Source organism: Nannobrachium achirus, assembly GCF_963921795.1.
Source record: "Nannobrachium achirus genome assembly, chromosome: 19".
Classification (NCBI taxonomy): Eukaryota; Metazoa; Chordata; class Actinopteri; order Myctophiformes; family Myctophidae; genus Nannobrachium; species Nannobrachium achirus.
The window spans coordinates 37,571,071-37,584,449 of record NC_137826.1 but is presented as its reverse complement, the minus strand read 5'-3'; the positions used below and the strand labels follow the sequence as shown (position 1 = coordinate 37,584,449).

Below are 13,379 nucleotides of genomic sequence, written 5' to 3'. Positions count from 1 at the left end.
ATCACGATAAATGATAATATCGCTTATCGTCCCATCCCTAGACATAACCTTGTTGAGTAGCAGTGGTTTAACGTGCCTCTCTGTGTGTTTCATGGCTGCTGTTCAGAGGATGTGCAGCGAGGGCCAGGTGAAGATGTTTGGGAAGTGCTGCCAGCTGCGTCCTACAGGGGGCAGTAGCAGCTCCCTGGACAGTTTCTCCTCCTCCTCCTGCACCTCCGAGTCGCGGGAAAGCAATAAGGAGCCGGGCCTCCGCTTCCAGGTACTGCTATGAATGTTGTGGAATGAATGCCCTGCCGACAGGCATGTAAAACCCTCCTTCTAAACCGCTCTGAAACGGGGGTCTTCAACGTTTTCAGGCCAAGGACCCCTTAGTTGAGAGAGAGATGGAGCAGGGACCCCCACAATGTGTTCATAGTTTCATTGTTTGACAGCACGATCAACAGTGTATTTTGGATTCATGTTAAGGTGTGTTGGCAGATATTTAACTACTTGAACGGTCAATACTTAATAAACTTGACCTTTCACTGTACTTAGTCTGCTCTTTTCCCCCTCCAAAGCTCTTTGCTGAAAATAGCTGCGAGGCGTTGTGAGCTTGTAGATCGGCAATTTTTGGTAAGTTCTCAGAATATGAATGCTAGGGTTCAAGTGGTTAATATAAGAAAGGGGAAAAAAACAAGTTCCTATCACACAATGATTTGGAGGACCCCCTGTAGTAACTCTGGGGACCCCCTAGGGGTCCCGGACCCCCTGTTGAAGACCCCTGCTCTAAAAGAGCACTTACAGGTGTCTACAAATTGTAACAGCCCCCCCCCCCCAACTGTTTAGTGTACATATCATATCGTACATATTGTTTGTCTTTAAAAGTCTGGATGAATTGAATACACAGGACCTTAATGGAAACGAGCCCTGAAGGCTTACCTTGGTTATACTTTTAGCATTCTTTTGTTTAAATCTGTTATTCAATAGTAATAATATAACAACGCATGGATTAATGTTTTAAGTCACTACGGCTGATTTCTGTCATTTCGATTCCATAGAAGTCACAATGTCTTCTATGAATGCATGTTGCGCAACAAAAGTAGATGCTTATTTTAATATGAATAGAGAAGTGGTCAAATTAGCAATTTCTGAAGAAGCTGAAGCATCTATGACGTGTCGAGGTGCTCCTTTCTCACATTTTCTCAAATGGCACATTAGGACATAATGAGATTTTATTTTATTTTAATTTAATGCTAAGGTAACCCCCACTGACTGTATATATGTGCGGGGAGCCACACGTACCTGATATATGCATTAAACACAAAGGGCTCTATTATGATCCAGGTCTTATGCCTTATGCCTTAACTTCTTTGCCTTTTTTTTACTATTTTGAAAAACATTTTTAAATACTTCAAATGCTGATCTACATCTGCACGTTGTGAACTTGCAGGTCATCTATTTGAAATAATAAAAAAAAATATGTCTATATAGTAAAAAAAGGCAAAGAAGTTAAGGCATAAGGCATAAGACCTGGATCATAATAGAGCCCACAGTGTCATGCATGCACACAATGCACATGTACTGTGGAGTCAGACCAATGTGTGTTGGGCGTTTACAAGCTCACAACATTGTGAGCTTGTAGACCGTCAATTTTTGAACATTTTGGAATAAGACTTTGTTCAGTTTTCTTATGGTGCTGAGTAACAACAGGTTGTCTCAAAACACGTTACATACTGTATAGAGCAGTAAACCCAATTGTCCTCTCACTCAAAGCAAGCGTTTGTTTTACCTCATTGGACTTGCTTTTAAGTCAAATGTGAAATAGATTTTTTTTAATCAAATATGAAAGTTTTAAAATTGATTAGAAAATGTTGCTTTTTTGGGGTTGCAAAATATCAGTCAAAAATATTGGTTAGCTGTGGTAGGATTCGGAATTAGGATCAGACCAAATGGGCCGATCGTCTGTACTACAGGGATCTGAGGGCGAGAGACAGAATGTCTCTGTTGCAGGTCTATGGGTGCGTAGCTTTGTTCTGACGTGCATTACTCTGACGTTGTGTTTGTCCAACTCTCCCCATTACTAACACTATCTCTAACTTTAAGCCTAACCGCATACATAGCCACATAGCCAGAGTAATTCGACGTCGGACTGACATATTCCTCCCCAGGTCTATTGACCTTCACAGTTCACACGGCAGGCAGTTTCTCTCTGACATCAACGTGAACGTGTTTGTTCCAGGGTTCGAGGTGCTCGTCAGACGTGGCCATGCTGGGGGAGATGATGTTTGGATCAGTGGCAATGAGTTACAAAGGCTCCACTCTGAAGATCCACCAAATTAGGTAAGAGTGTGTAGAGGGAATACTTCACTGGCACTCTCACTGATCCATTGGTTTTGCAGAAGGCCGACAAGCTGTTAACCCCAGCGTCCCTATTAAATAGAGAGAGAGAGATTAGAGAATTTTACAGAAATGTTTCAAGATCTTTTTCAAACCTTTTTCAAAAATGGCAGATCTACAAGCTCAAAATGTCAATCATGAGCTTGTGGATCAGCTGTTTTTGAACACCCAAATATTAAAATAGGGTTTAACCCATTCAATCCAGGAAAGCATCAGTGTTATTTTAGATTTTGGCTAGCAACATCATATGTTTTTCAGAAGAAAGAAAAGGGGTCCTGGGACCCCCAGTTGTCCTTGAGTACCCACCAAAGTGTGTTAAAATAGCAACACAATGATTCTAACCACCTTATCCATTTATACATTCAAAAATAGCAGATTTACAAGTTTGCAGAACACTTCAGAAATATCTTGAAAGTGTTCAACCAAATACATATCATTTTGGTGGTCCTTGGCACGTAAAAGGTTTGATGACTACTGATTTAGTATCGGCCTCAGGTCTAAAGGCTCATTCCCACCAAGATAAAGAGAAAAAATATCGTTCTCAACTGAAGTGAATGGTTGTGTACCCACTCCCATCCACTTCAATTGAGAAAGGTATTTTTTATCTTTATCTTGTCCGGTGGGAATGATAGGGTTTTAAGTGCATGCCGGTTCGTGGTGTCAAACTACTGCGTTGCACCGGGGCGAGGAGTTCAAGTGAGGTGATGAACCACGGAGATGAAATTAAAGATAGGATAAGAGTGGAGGAGAAGACGGTGTCAGCTCTCAAACATGCGTACTACATGCACGTATCATGCTGCACGCACACACACACACACACGCACACGCACAGATGCCATGCTGATCTTTGCCCTGTCTGTGTGTGTTCTATCCTCCTATCAGGTCTCCACCTCAGCTGATGCTGAGTAAGGTCTTTACAGCCAGGACTGGAGGTAGTGTCTACGGCAGCCTCAACACGTAAGCAGAGCTCCAGAAACGCGCGCGCGCACGCACACACACACACACACACACACACACACACACACACACACACACACACACACACACACACACACACACACACACACACACACACACACACACACACACACACACACACACACACACACACACACACACACACACACACACACACACACACACACACACACTGCTCCAGCAGAGCACAGTGGCTTGTCTTTATAACTGTGTCCGGGTCATGACCCATAAGTGGGTCACAGCAGGGGGGCAGGAGGGCCAAAATATTTAGGCTTGACACACATTTCTTTTTTTTTTAATAATGTATAAGATTTCACAGTTGGGTTCACGGTCTGAAAAGGGTTGAACTCGTTGCTCTGGTACACACACACACACACACACACACACACACACACACACACACACACACACACACACACCTCTCTTTTGTTTCTCTCACTCTCTCTCTTTTTACTTCCTACTGATTTGCACTCTCTCCGGTCTTTATGGAAGTCTCTGTCTACCTCTTAATAACATCCCATGTATTTTGCCCCCCCCCCCCTCTCTCTCTGTCTCTCTCTCTCTCTGTGTCTCTCTGGCAGGTTACAGGACAGCCTAGAGTTCATTGGACAGGATCCCAACACCCTTCGTCCCGATCAGAACACCGGGGGCAACGGTCTCCTTGGGAACATAGGTAACCACAACAACAATACAGCAATGCATCCGCGTTTTCCTTTAGAATCGTACCAGTGCTCCATTTCATTCCCCTTTAGTTTAGAATGCAGTTCGAACCTCGGCGAGATTGCGACCGTTGTTAGTTCCCTAGCTCCCTTTCTCTGCATCTTAACCTTTTCATGTGAAACCGGCTTGAAAGAATCTGCCAGCAGCTCTGCCTTGCAATCCTCGTCCATTGAATCTCACAAAAAGGTATAGGAACCTGACCGGTTACACATCTCCATTCAGAAACATTGCCATTCAGAAGATTGACTCCCATTATTCTAAATGGAGGTGTCGCCTAAACCTAACCTAAACCCAACCCTAACCTCAGTGGGGGTATTTCTGAATGGGGGTGTGTCTAAGTGGGGGTGTTTCTGAATGGAGGTCTGCCCGCAACCTGACCACCGGTCATGAGAGGGCCGACAGGCTGTATGTTAACCTGCGCCATCACCCGCTGTTCTCCGCCTGGAACTCCTTTTGACTGGGTGCACAGCACATAACGGGTGGAGATAAGCAAATGTCACGTGAAGACGAGTTGAGTTGTCTTCGGACAACCGAAGCAATGAAAGTATAGAAAGTAGATACTAACATTAACCCTACGAGCTGCTGGCAGATTTAAACCCCCCCTCCCCCCCTTTTGCTCAGCTGTCATCCTCACTGAGAAGACAATGGTTTAGTCACTCAAATCAAAAAGGGTAAAAGCTCTCTTCTGTTACTTGTTTGTCTTTCTGTGAGCGATTCCAGCCATAAGTGTCTTGTCTGTCTCTGTGACTGACCAATTTTGCTCAGTGCAACTTGGGTACGTGTTGACGGTTTAAAGTGCCCCCAGTAACTCGGGTGCTGGCACCCCCTTTGCTTCACTAACCATGGTTCATGTCTTTTATTTTTGTTTGTTTCTTCCATCTCCCTCTCTCCATTCCTTTCCCCCGTGTTTTTTTTTTTTTGTGCTGCGCAGGATTCTCCCAGCTCTGCAGCCCTCGACGGGCCTTCTCTGAACAGGGCCCTCTGCGTCTCATCAAGAGTGCCTCTTTCTTTTCAGGTTGGCTCAAAAAAAAAAACTGGCCTTGACTTGTGTGCGTGCATGCCATGCGCGCATGGAAGTTTTAGCTCTGGTAGTAAGTAACGGTGGTAGTAATGGCTGTGTAGACCATGACTATACATCCAGCTGCATGCATGTTTTTGGCCGTAGTGGTATTTAGTACTAGTGGTGGTGTGTGTAATAGCTGTGGTTTGTGACTTCACTGCATGTCTGCACCCTGGGTCAATCGTAGTCGTTGCATGTGTGCAGCCTGGGTCAAGTAGTCTCAGTATTTCACTCGGCTCTGGTCTGCAAGTATAGCATGAACACGGGCACAGGACACGTGTGGACCTTGTCACTGGTATTGGTTGCTTGCTTACTTTATGTTGCTCACTTGCACCTTTTCTCTGTTCTTCACTGACTTGCTAACAACTCGTCATAACCCCACAATGCCAGGACAACGTTTTGAGGCAACATTATCAACATTAGCACCATGTTTCTTGTAATTCAACAAGGTGTTTTGGTGGACACTTGTCATTTGTAGAATAATTGGCCCCAGTTGGAAGATGTTTGCTAACCCACCTAACACATCTTAAACCAGGGTTCCCCAATAGACGTAGCCATTTGCGGCCCGGGGGGCTACTGTCAGGCCCCCACCAGCCCCAGTAATAATGGTGGTATAAGAGCAGCAACAACACTAGTATATCGTCGTTGTCAAGTGGAAACCTTGTATCTCCAATTGTGTACGTTCTTTCGCAAAGTAAAGTCCTGCTTCATCATTCAAGGCCGTCTCACAAAAGTAGTGAAAACAGCAGATCTACAAGCACACAACGCCTCGCGGTGCGAGGTGTTGTGTGCTTGTAGATCGGCTGTTTTCACTAGTTTAAATCATTTTTAAAATGATAGATGCAAAACGAACGGTTTTGGACATACAAGATTTTCACCCGACAACGACGATATCTGAACTGTCACTGTAGTAGCGGGAACGCCACCGTCGCCTCCTGCAATGCTGTGGCCCTCGGCTTGGTACCCTAGACATGATTCGGCCCTTGAGGAAAACTAATTGGGGAACCTTGTCTTAAACACTTTCTTTCAACCTGGCAAAATGTCATTATAGGTAGACATTTTCAAAATTGATCACAAATAGCCAAGATAACACATCTGTAAGCTCATAATATGACATAGATCTTGATTTTGTCGTACAACAAAATATATATTATGCATCAAGTGGTTGGTTTCCGCAAAAGGTTGTCATTGCATCATCGCCCAACCAATACAGACATTATTTTCATAATATAGACGCATTATTTTGTTCATTTAAAATATTGTGTGGTATTATTTGTTCAACCTGTCGTGGTGCATTCCAGTGGTGTTGAGGACATTTTCTGCAAGTCAAGCTGTTCCTCAAAATCATACTGTATGCACAATTGCACAACACTAAATACAGTACAGCACGCACTCTGTGTTCAAATGGCTTAGCCGTGCTCTTGTTGTACAATGGTAAGTTGATCAGAGGGCTTATTTGCCAAAAATATGCTTTTAATATATCTCGTCTATTTATTTGTTCGCGACCCCTTTACCCTCATCTGAGTGTTGATGCGTAGGGGCACCTGACAACGCACAAACAGACCCACTGATATCAATATATCACTGTCTGCGGTACGAGGTTAAGTCTTAAGCCTGCGGCAGCTGGTATAAAGCCTGCAAGCATGAGGCAACACAATGACAAGACATTACAACATGCTGTCAGGTTGCATCAAACAGCCGCCAGGACAAGTTGTTAGCTTCCTGTTTTTGTTTTTGTTTGAACCACTTTCAACATGGTGTCACTAACTTTTCTTTGTATTATATATTCAAAAAAAAAGATCTAGAAGCTCACAATGTGTCACATTGTGACAAGCTTGTTGGAATCTTTTCTAAACTAGGCTTAAATGGTTAATGTAATCTAACCACAGTTAGGGTGCTACCTTTCTAGCTGCTTTTGAAAAGCACAAACACACACTTTCCCATACATTACACTCTCTACACGCTCTATCTAGAGAGGTGGGTGGGCCTGTTCTTGGCTCTGGAAAACCATATGCAATGGAAACGGCCCTGTGTGTGCCCACACAATGGCTGGCCCGAGAGGATTCTCACTTTCATTTCATCCCCGGGTTAAATATAGCGGTTCCCAAATCCTGCCACTACTACATGGAGTTGTAGTTTGATAAAACATTACACTGTAATGTTGCATCGAACAGCCGGCAGGACAGATTGTTATGCTTTTGTCCTGGGGACCCTTCCTGTTTTCGTTATTTGTTTTAAGTTATGTTTTTGGGTGGTGGGCAGGCGGCGCTTGTATAGATTTGTTTTTCAAAAACATAATTGTCTACCATGCAATCAGTTAAGCCAAGGCTCCACTGCAGCTTTGGGGTGTCGCGTCAGCGTCAACGCAGGGAATTTTCCCCTTTTAATTAATGAAGGGTTCTCCATTGCCGACGTTGCGCTGCGTTCGGTGCCGGCGTCGGACGCCCAATTTGCCCCGGTTCATTTTTTGACGCCGTCCGACGCCGGCACGACGCCGTCTTTCTAGTCGAGCCCTGGCGTTAGGAACCATTTGGGCTGATAAGAAAAACAAATGCCGTGGCACATGCCAAATGCCACTTTTGGAGCTCGCCCTCTCTCAAAATACATTTCTAGTGATCAGGCCATCATCTGACATGAAGACAACAGAGCATAAGGTACAATACAGTATAAAGTAAAAACAATCAATGTGATGTCGTTATCGTTGTGTAGAAGAGGGCAGCGATGGGCGGCATTAGATGTTTTTAGGTAGAGACAACCGGCACACAATCACATCTATCACACCTACTGCATGGTGGTCCTTCCTTCATCCCTCGTCCTGTCTGTCATCACACCTGCCACTACGGCACTCACGAATAGTGATTTTTAGTATTCGAATTATTCGACCTCAAAGTATTCGAATAGTCGAATATTCGACAGGACTGTCCAAACTGTCAAATATTAAGCAAGCAAGAGGCGAACATTGTGAAAATAGCATGCTCACAGCATGCTCACAACGCCTCGCGTTGCGAGGCGTTGTGAGCATGTAGATCTGCTATTTTCACAATATTTACCTGTGGAACCGAGCCACATTAAATGTAATACCTACAATTCCAAGTGCTTGTCAGGATGGGGGTCCCCAGTTCAAATATGTTTATTCAAATATGTTTATTTTGGGTGTCACAACCTAAAAAGGTTTGAGAACCCCTGGTATAGAGCATCAACAAATTCATCCACCAGGGGCATTGACATAAAAAGCAAAAAAAAAAAGCGAATATTCGACTTCGGTGAACAATGTCGAATAGTGACTTTGATATTCGAATATTCGAATATTTGGTGAATGCCCTACCTGCCACCCCTCTTTTGTTTCCTCAAATCACCTAGTCTTTTCTTTTGTCCCACCTGCTGTGTGTCCGTCCCTCCAGGTCACAGTAACCCTATGGACATGCCGGGCCGAGGGCTGTACGATGAGCGGGACAGTGGCATCGCTAGGTCAGGTGAGTTAAGGAGACTTAAGGAGGTCCTTTAGGCCTGGATTGGCCACACACACATACACATACATGCACAAACACACAAGCATATCAGCTAAAACCCAATACATTAATTTGATGGTCTGATACCGATATTGCAATTTTGGTGTTGATAATCGTGCATCCCTAATTATTTGTCCCTCTCGTATAGTGTTGCGATCAACCGTGTTATGCCAAGAAATGCTATGAGAGCTTTAGATTGAGGTGGAGGTCTTATACACATTTTCCACACGCAGCTCAATGTGTCCTTGGTTCAAACAAAGCCAATTAAGTTGCCTCACATATTTTAAGCCCCCCCCCCCCACTCTCTCAAGTTAATTGCGTTCCACATAAATAATGCAAGTAATTGGTTTAGATGGAAATACTTCCAGGGTCAGCACGGTCGACCCCTTGTGTCTGTCCAGCTTAACTTCCTGTTCAAGGGCGGCGTTGAGTTGTTACACAAGCCCCCTTTTGTTTTTTCTCCCCATGCGTGGCACTGAGCCAAGACTTTCCTACTTCAGACTGAAATGCACACACACGCACACACACACACGCACACACACACACAAGCACACACACGCAGACAGACAATTTTCCATACATTACACTCTGTACCCTCTCTGGTCTATCATGAGAGGAGGGCGGGGGTCCTTTTAGCTCTGGAAAACCCTATGCAATGGAAACTGCCCTCAGTGCCCTGTGCCCTCCCCCGTACGTACGCCATGGCTGGCGCGAGAGGAATCTCACTTTCTCGTCCCCGGGTCACATACATGTTGCACATGCCGTTAAATATAGCAGTTCCCAAATCCTGCCACTACTACATGGAAGTTCTAATTTGAGCCTCCTCTCCTCCTCCTCCTCTGCTCAGTCCACTACTCTACTGCAGTTGTATAGGCCTGTGATTACATAATCGTCTGATCCAGGGGTAGGCAACCTTGATTATCAAAAGAGACAAGAATTAATTATAAAACCTGTCTGGAGCCACAAAATACGTTTGCTTATTTGTGCTTTTTCTGGAAAAGTCTTTCAATTTTACTTTTGTTTTATTGTTTGCTAATTTCTCAAAGCAGGTCAACTATACCAGTAAAGCCAGCAGCGTTGGTGGTGAAAGCAAACAATTATATTGTATTAGGCATTAATACATTCTTTCTATTAACTGGTGTATAGGCGACACTTTTTTCCTTTACATGCTAATCGCAATTATTTGAGATAATCGCAGTTATTTTGCATTATCGTCATAATCGTTTCCATGTTGACAAAAGTTCATAACTATGACAGCCCTACAGTTGCACTGTAGTACTACTATTCTATCTAACACACACACACACACACACACACACACACACACACACACACACACACACACACACACACACCCACACACCTCAGATACAAAAAACACTTAAAGGTTTGTGGTCAGGGATGGTCTACAACGTGTGTGTGTGTGTGTGTGTGTGTGTGTGTGTGTGTGTGTGTGTGTGTGTGTGTGTGTGTGTGTGTGTGTGTGTGTGTGTGTGTGTGTGTGTGTGTGTGTGTGTGTGTGTGTGTGTGTGTGTGTGTGTGTGTGTGTGTGTGTGTGTGTGTGTGTGTGTGTGTGTGTGTGTGTGTGTGTGTGTGTACAGATCTAGATTGGCAGTAATGTTCTGTGTGGTGTTGAGCTGTAGCAGTAGAGCTGTAGTCTTCAACGACAGCAGCATGTGACCGTTAGCTAGATAGCTGATATTGGATCCCATATTAAAGCCTGTGCCAATAGAGCCTGTGAGTTGAGAGAGAGGGGTGTGTGTGTGTGTGTGTGTGTTGTAGGGATGGGACAATATGAAAATATCATGTCACGATTATTGTGTCCAGAATAATAGCGATTTACGATATTATCGCGATAATCAAAATATCCCTAAAATCCATTATTCTGGGGCAGAACATTGCCAAAAATAGCAGATCTACAAGCTCACAATGATTCGCAATGCGTTGTGAGCTTGAGTAGATCGGCAAGAGATTTGGTAGAAAGTGAAATAAAAGACAACGTTATTTACAGGTCCGTTTTACCAATTATACAGGGAAGACAATTGCACAATAAATTAAATCTCCACGATACGATTATAATATACGATAATAACTATTATCGTCCCATCCCTAGTGTAGACATAAATAAATTGTTAAAACTGTGTGTATGGGATGAAGTCCCATGTTTCCTCCTGTTCTGCAGTCGCTGGATGAGTTGGTGTGTGTGTGTGTGTGTGTGTGTGTGTACGCTGGATACCATTCTCAGTGAGTAACCCTCCACACCTGCTGTCTGACGCACTCTTGTTCTTCTCTCTCCCCTGTCACCCCCCCCCCCCCCCCTCTTCCCTTCTCCTCTCTCCCCTCCTTTGTCCCTCTGTCTTTCCCCCTCATCCCTATCTCCCGCACTGCATCTCTCCATGTCATCTCTGCAGCCTCTCTGAGCAGCTTGCTGATCACTCCATTCCCGTCTCCTGGTTCCTCGCTGACCAGCAGCTGTGCCTCCAGCTACCAGCGCCGCTGGCTTCGAAGTCAGACCACCAGCCTGGAGAACGGGGTCTTCCCCCGATGGTGAGACACGTACTACACACACACACACACACACTGTCATTCTTCCCTTTCAGTCATGTTACCGTCCCCTCTTGTCATCCCCTCCCCTGTGCAGGGCCTCTCTCTCTCTCTCTCTCTCTCTCTCTCTCTCTCTGCCAGGCCCCTTTTCAAAGTTTATCCTCCCGAGGACTTCCTCGGATTCCGAAAGGCAGCTGGGCATGTGACACACACCGGTGCTATGTCTAAATCCACGGTGCTTTAAGAGCAGACAGGATGCATGTGTCTGGTAAACGCAGCTAGCAGCCATCAGCCTCAGAATAGACCCGTCAGTCTCCCTGACAATGGCTTGCAGCTCTCTAACTTCCAGCCTCACCCATTATGATCTCTGCTTCACCATACTATACTATATGAGCCAATAGGTCCTAAATGCAGCTGTGCAGGAGGCAGTATGGCTTAATAACGATACTGCACTATTGTTTTTCAACTGTGGAATCTTTCAACCTGCCATGCCTATTTTGGTTCATGTTATTACAGGCATTGAGCAAAAAATAAATAAAGAATAGCAGATCTATAATGGCTTAACCGTTTTAGTGCCAGCCCCTAGAGGGCGCCAAAGAATGCCAGGGTTTGTCCCATAGGCGAGCGTATTAGCATCCGGGGACTCACGTTGCAGTGACGCGCGTGCTCACGTTCGTGCACGTCATGGAAAGGTCCCGGATGAAAATGGCTACAGAATAGCTATTAGCATTTTGTCATTTAAAAGATCATTTTTAGGCGATTTCGCCGTAAATAAACCTCGCGCCACATCCCTAAAAACACAATCCAGAGATATGGGCCTCCAAAGATGTGGTTTTTCATTGGATTCGGCGGCGATTCGCGGCAACGTTCGCGGCTAACGGCCGGCCGGGGGGCTCCCGGATTTCGATCACTGGCTTGAAAATTTAGGCCCAGGCTTCAGAAGGCCTCGGATCATTTTATTCATTTCATTAAAAAAGCGCCGAACATGTTCGGGATAGGCACACTGGACTACGTTCCGGAAGCGGCGCTGAACATTCAGTGAACATTGGGGGGCTCAAAAATGTATTTTAAACCATTTTTAATGGAATATATCGTCGGACCATGTAAAATGGCTAGCTGGCTAGCGTAGGACGAGCCAGGACCACCCACGACTCTACAAGCAGCTCAGGGTAAGTCAATTAATAAAAAAAAAAATTGTATTGGATTGAAATAAAGCCGAACATGTTCGGGATAGGCACAGAATGAGTTAAGTGGTTAATCCTCTGGCGTCTGGCATTTTCAGAACCTGATGCAGGACAGGATGTGGTGTGGAGTACAGCAATTCAGGAGAACCCGAATTGGTGTTGGCTAGTCCAGTGGTTAATGAGAAAGAAGTAGTCGCCAGCACTCAAGGAATATCCTTTTTGCATGATTTTATTTACCTCAATGGATGGACAGTATACGGACGCGTTTCAGCCCTTAGGCCTTCCTCAGCGTTGCCAACCATTGAGAACCAGTGGTTCTCAATCTTTTCTGGCTGTGACCCCCCAAAACTAATATTAACCCTTTTTGTGCCTATCCCGAACAAGTTCGGCTTTATTTCAATCCAATACAATATTTTATTTGCTATTTTACTTAGCAAATAAATATAATATTTTACTTAGTAAGTAAAATAATAAATATTTTACTTACTATACTGTCGGCGGCGCAACGTATTCCGGGGTGCCTATCCCGAAGTAGTCCGGGATATTTAATAAAATGAATTATTTAATCGGAGGCCTCAACGAAGCCCCGGTCTAAACGTCCATCCATGGTCCGGGCCAACACTCGGCCATACACGGGCCGTAGTCGCGCTAACGGCTGCATCGCACCGCCCACTCCAATAATAAATCACATCTTTAGACAGGATTTTCTCCGGATTGTGTTCCCAGACCCAAAGAGAAAGTTTTATTGCGACTGAAATAGCTTTAGATCGGGCTTCTAAAGGGGTTAGCATTTTGGCTACGTGTCAGCTAGCTTCCTCCTCTCGTCCCACATAGCATTGGCTGGAGTGAAATCCCAAGGCACTTGGGACAGTGTCGACGGAAGCTAGAGCGACTCTAGCGGCCACTTGTGGCCCGGGGCACTGTATGAGTTAACATATTTGAATTGGGTAGTGGTGACCCCCAACCTGACAAGCACTTGGAATTGTAGGAGTTGAGACTTTTCTTTAC

General features: G+C 44.8%; 1 protein-coding gene across 4 annotated transcripts in view; it reads left to right on the top strand.

Annotated features, from left to right (window-relative positions):
• fnip1 (folliculin interacting protein 1) overlaps positions 1-13,379 on the top strand; it is a 60,211-nt gene that overhangs the window by 25,988 nt on the left and 20,844 nt on the right. For 2 of the 4 annotated variants that reach the window (XM_080749902.1, XM_080749905.1), the window contains exons 3-9: positions 107-259; positions 2,219-2,319; positions 3,259-3,333; positions 3,936-4,027; positions 5,006-5,089; positions 8,536-8,607; positions 11,055-11,190. In XM_080749902.1, coding sequence (XP_080606028.1) covers positions 107-259; positions 2,219-2,319; positions 3,259-3,333; positions 3,936-4,027; positions 5,006-5,089; positions 8,536-8,607; positions 11,055-11,190 — 713 coding nt within the window. The remainder of the gene's footprint in view (positions 1-106; positions 260-2,218; positions 2,320-3,258; positions 3,334-3,935; positions 4,028-5,005; positions 5,090-8,535; positions 8,608-11,054; positions 11,191-13,379) is intronic. The other 2 variants (XM_080749904.1, XM_080749903.1) reach the window with 2 other exon arrangements.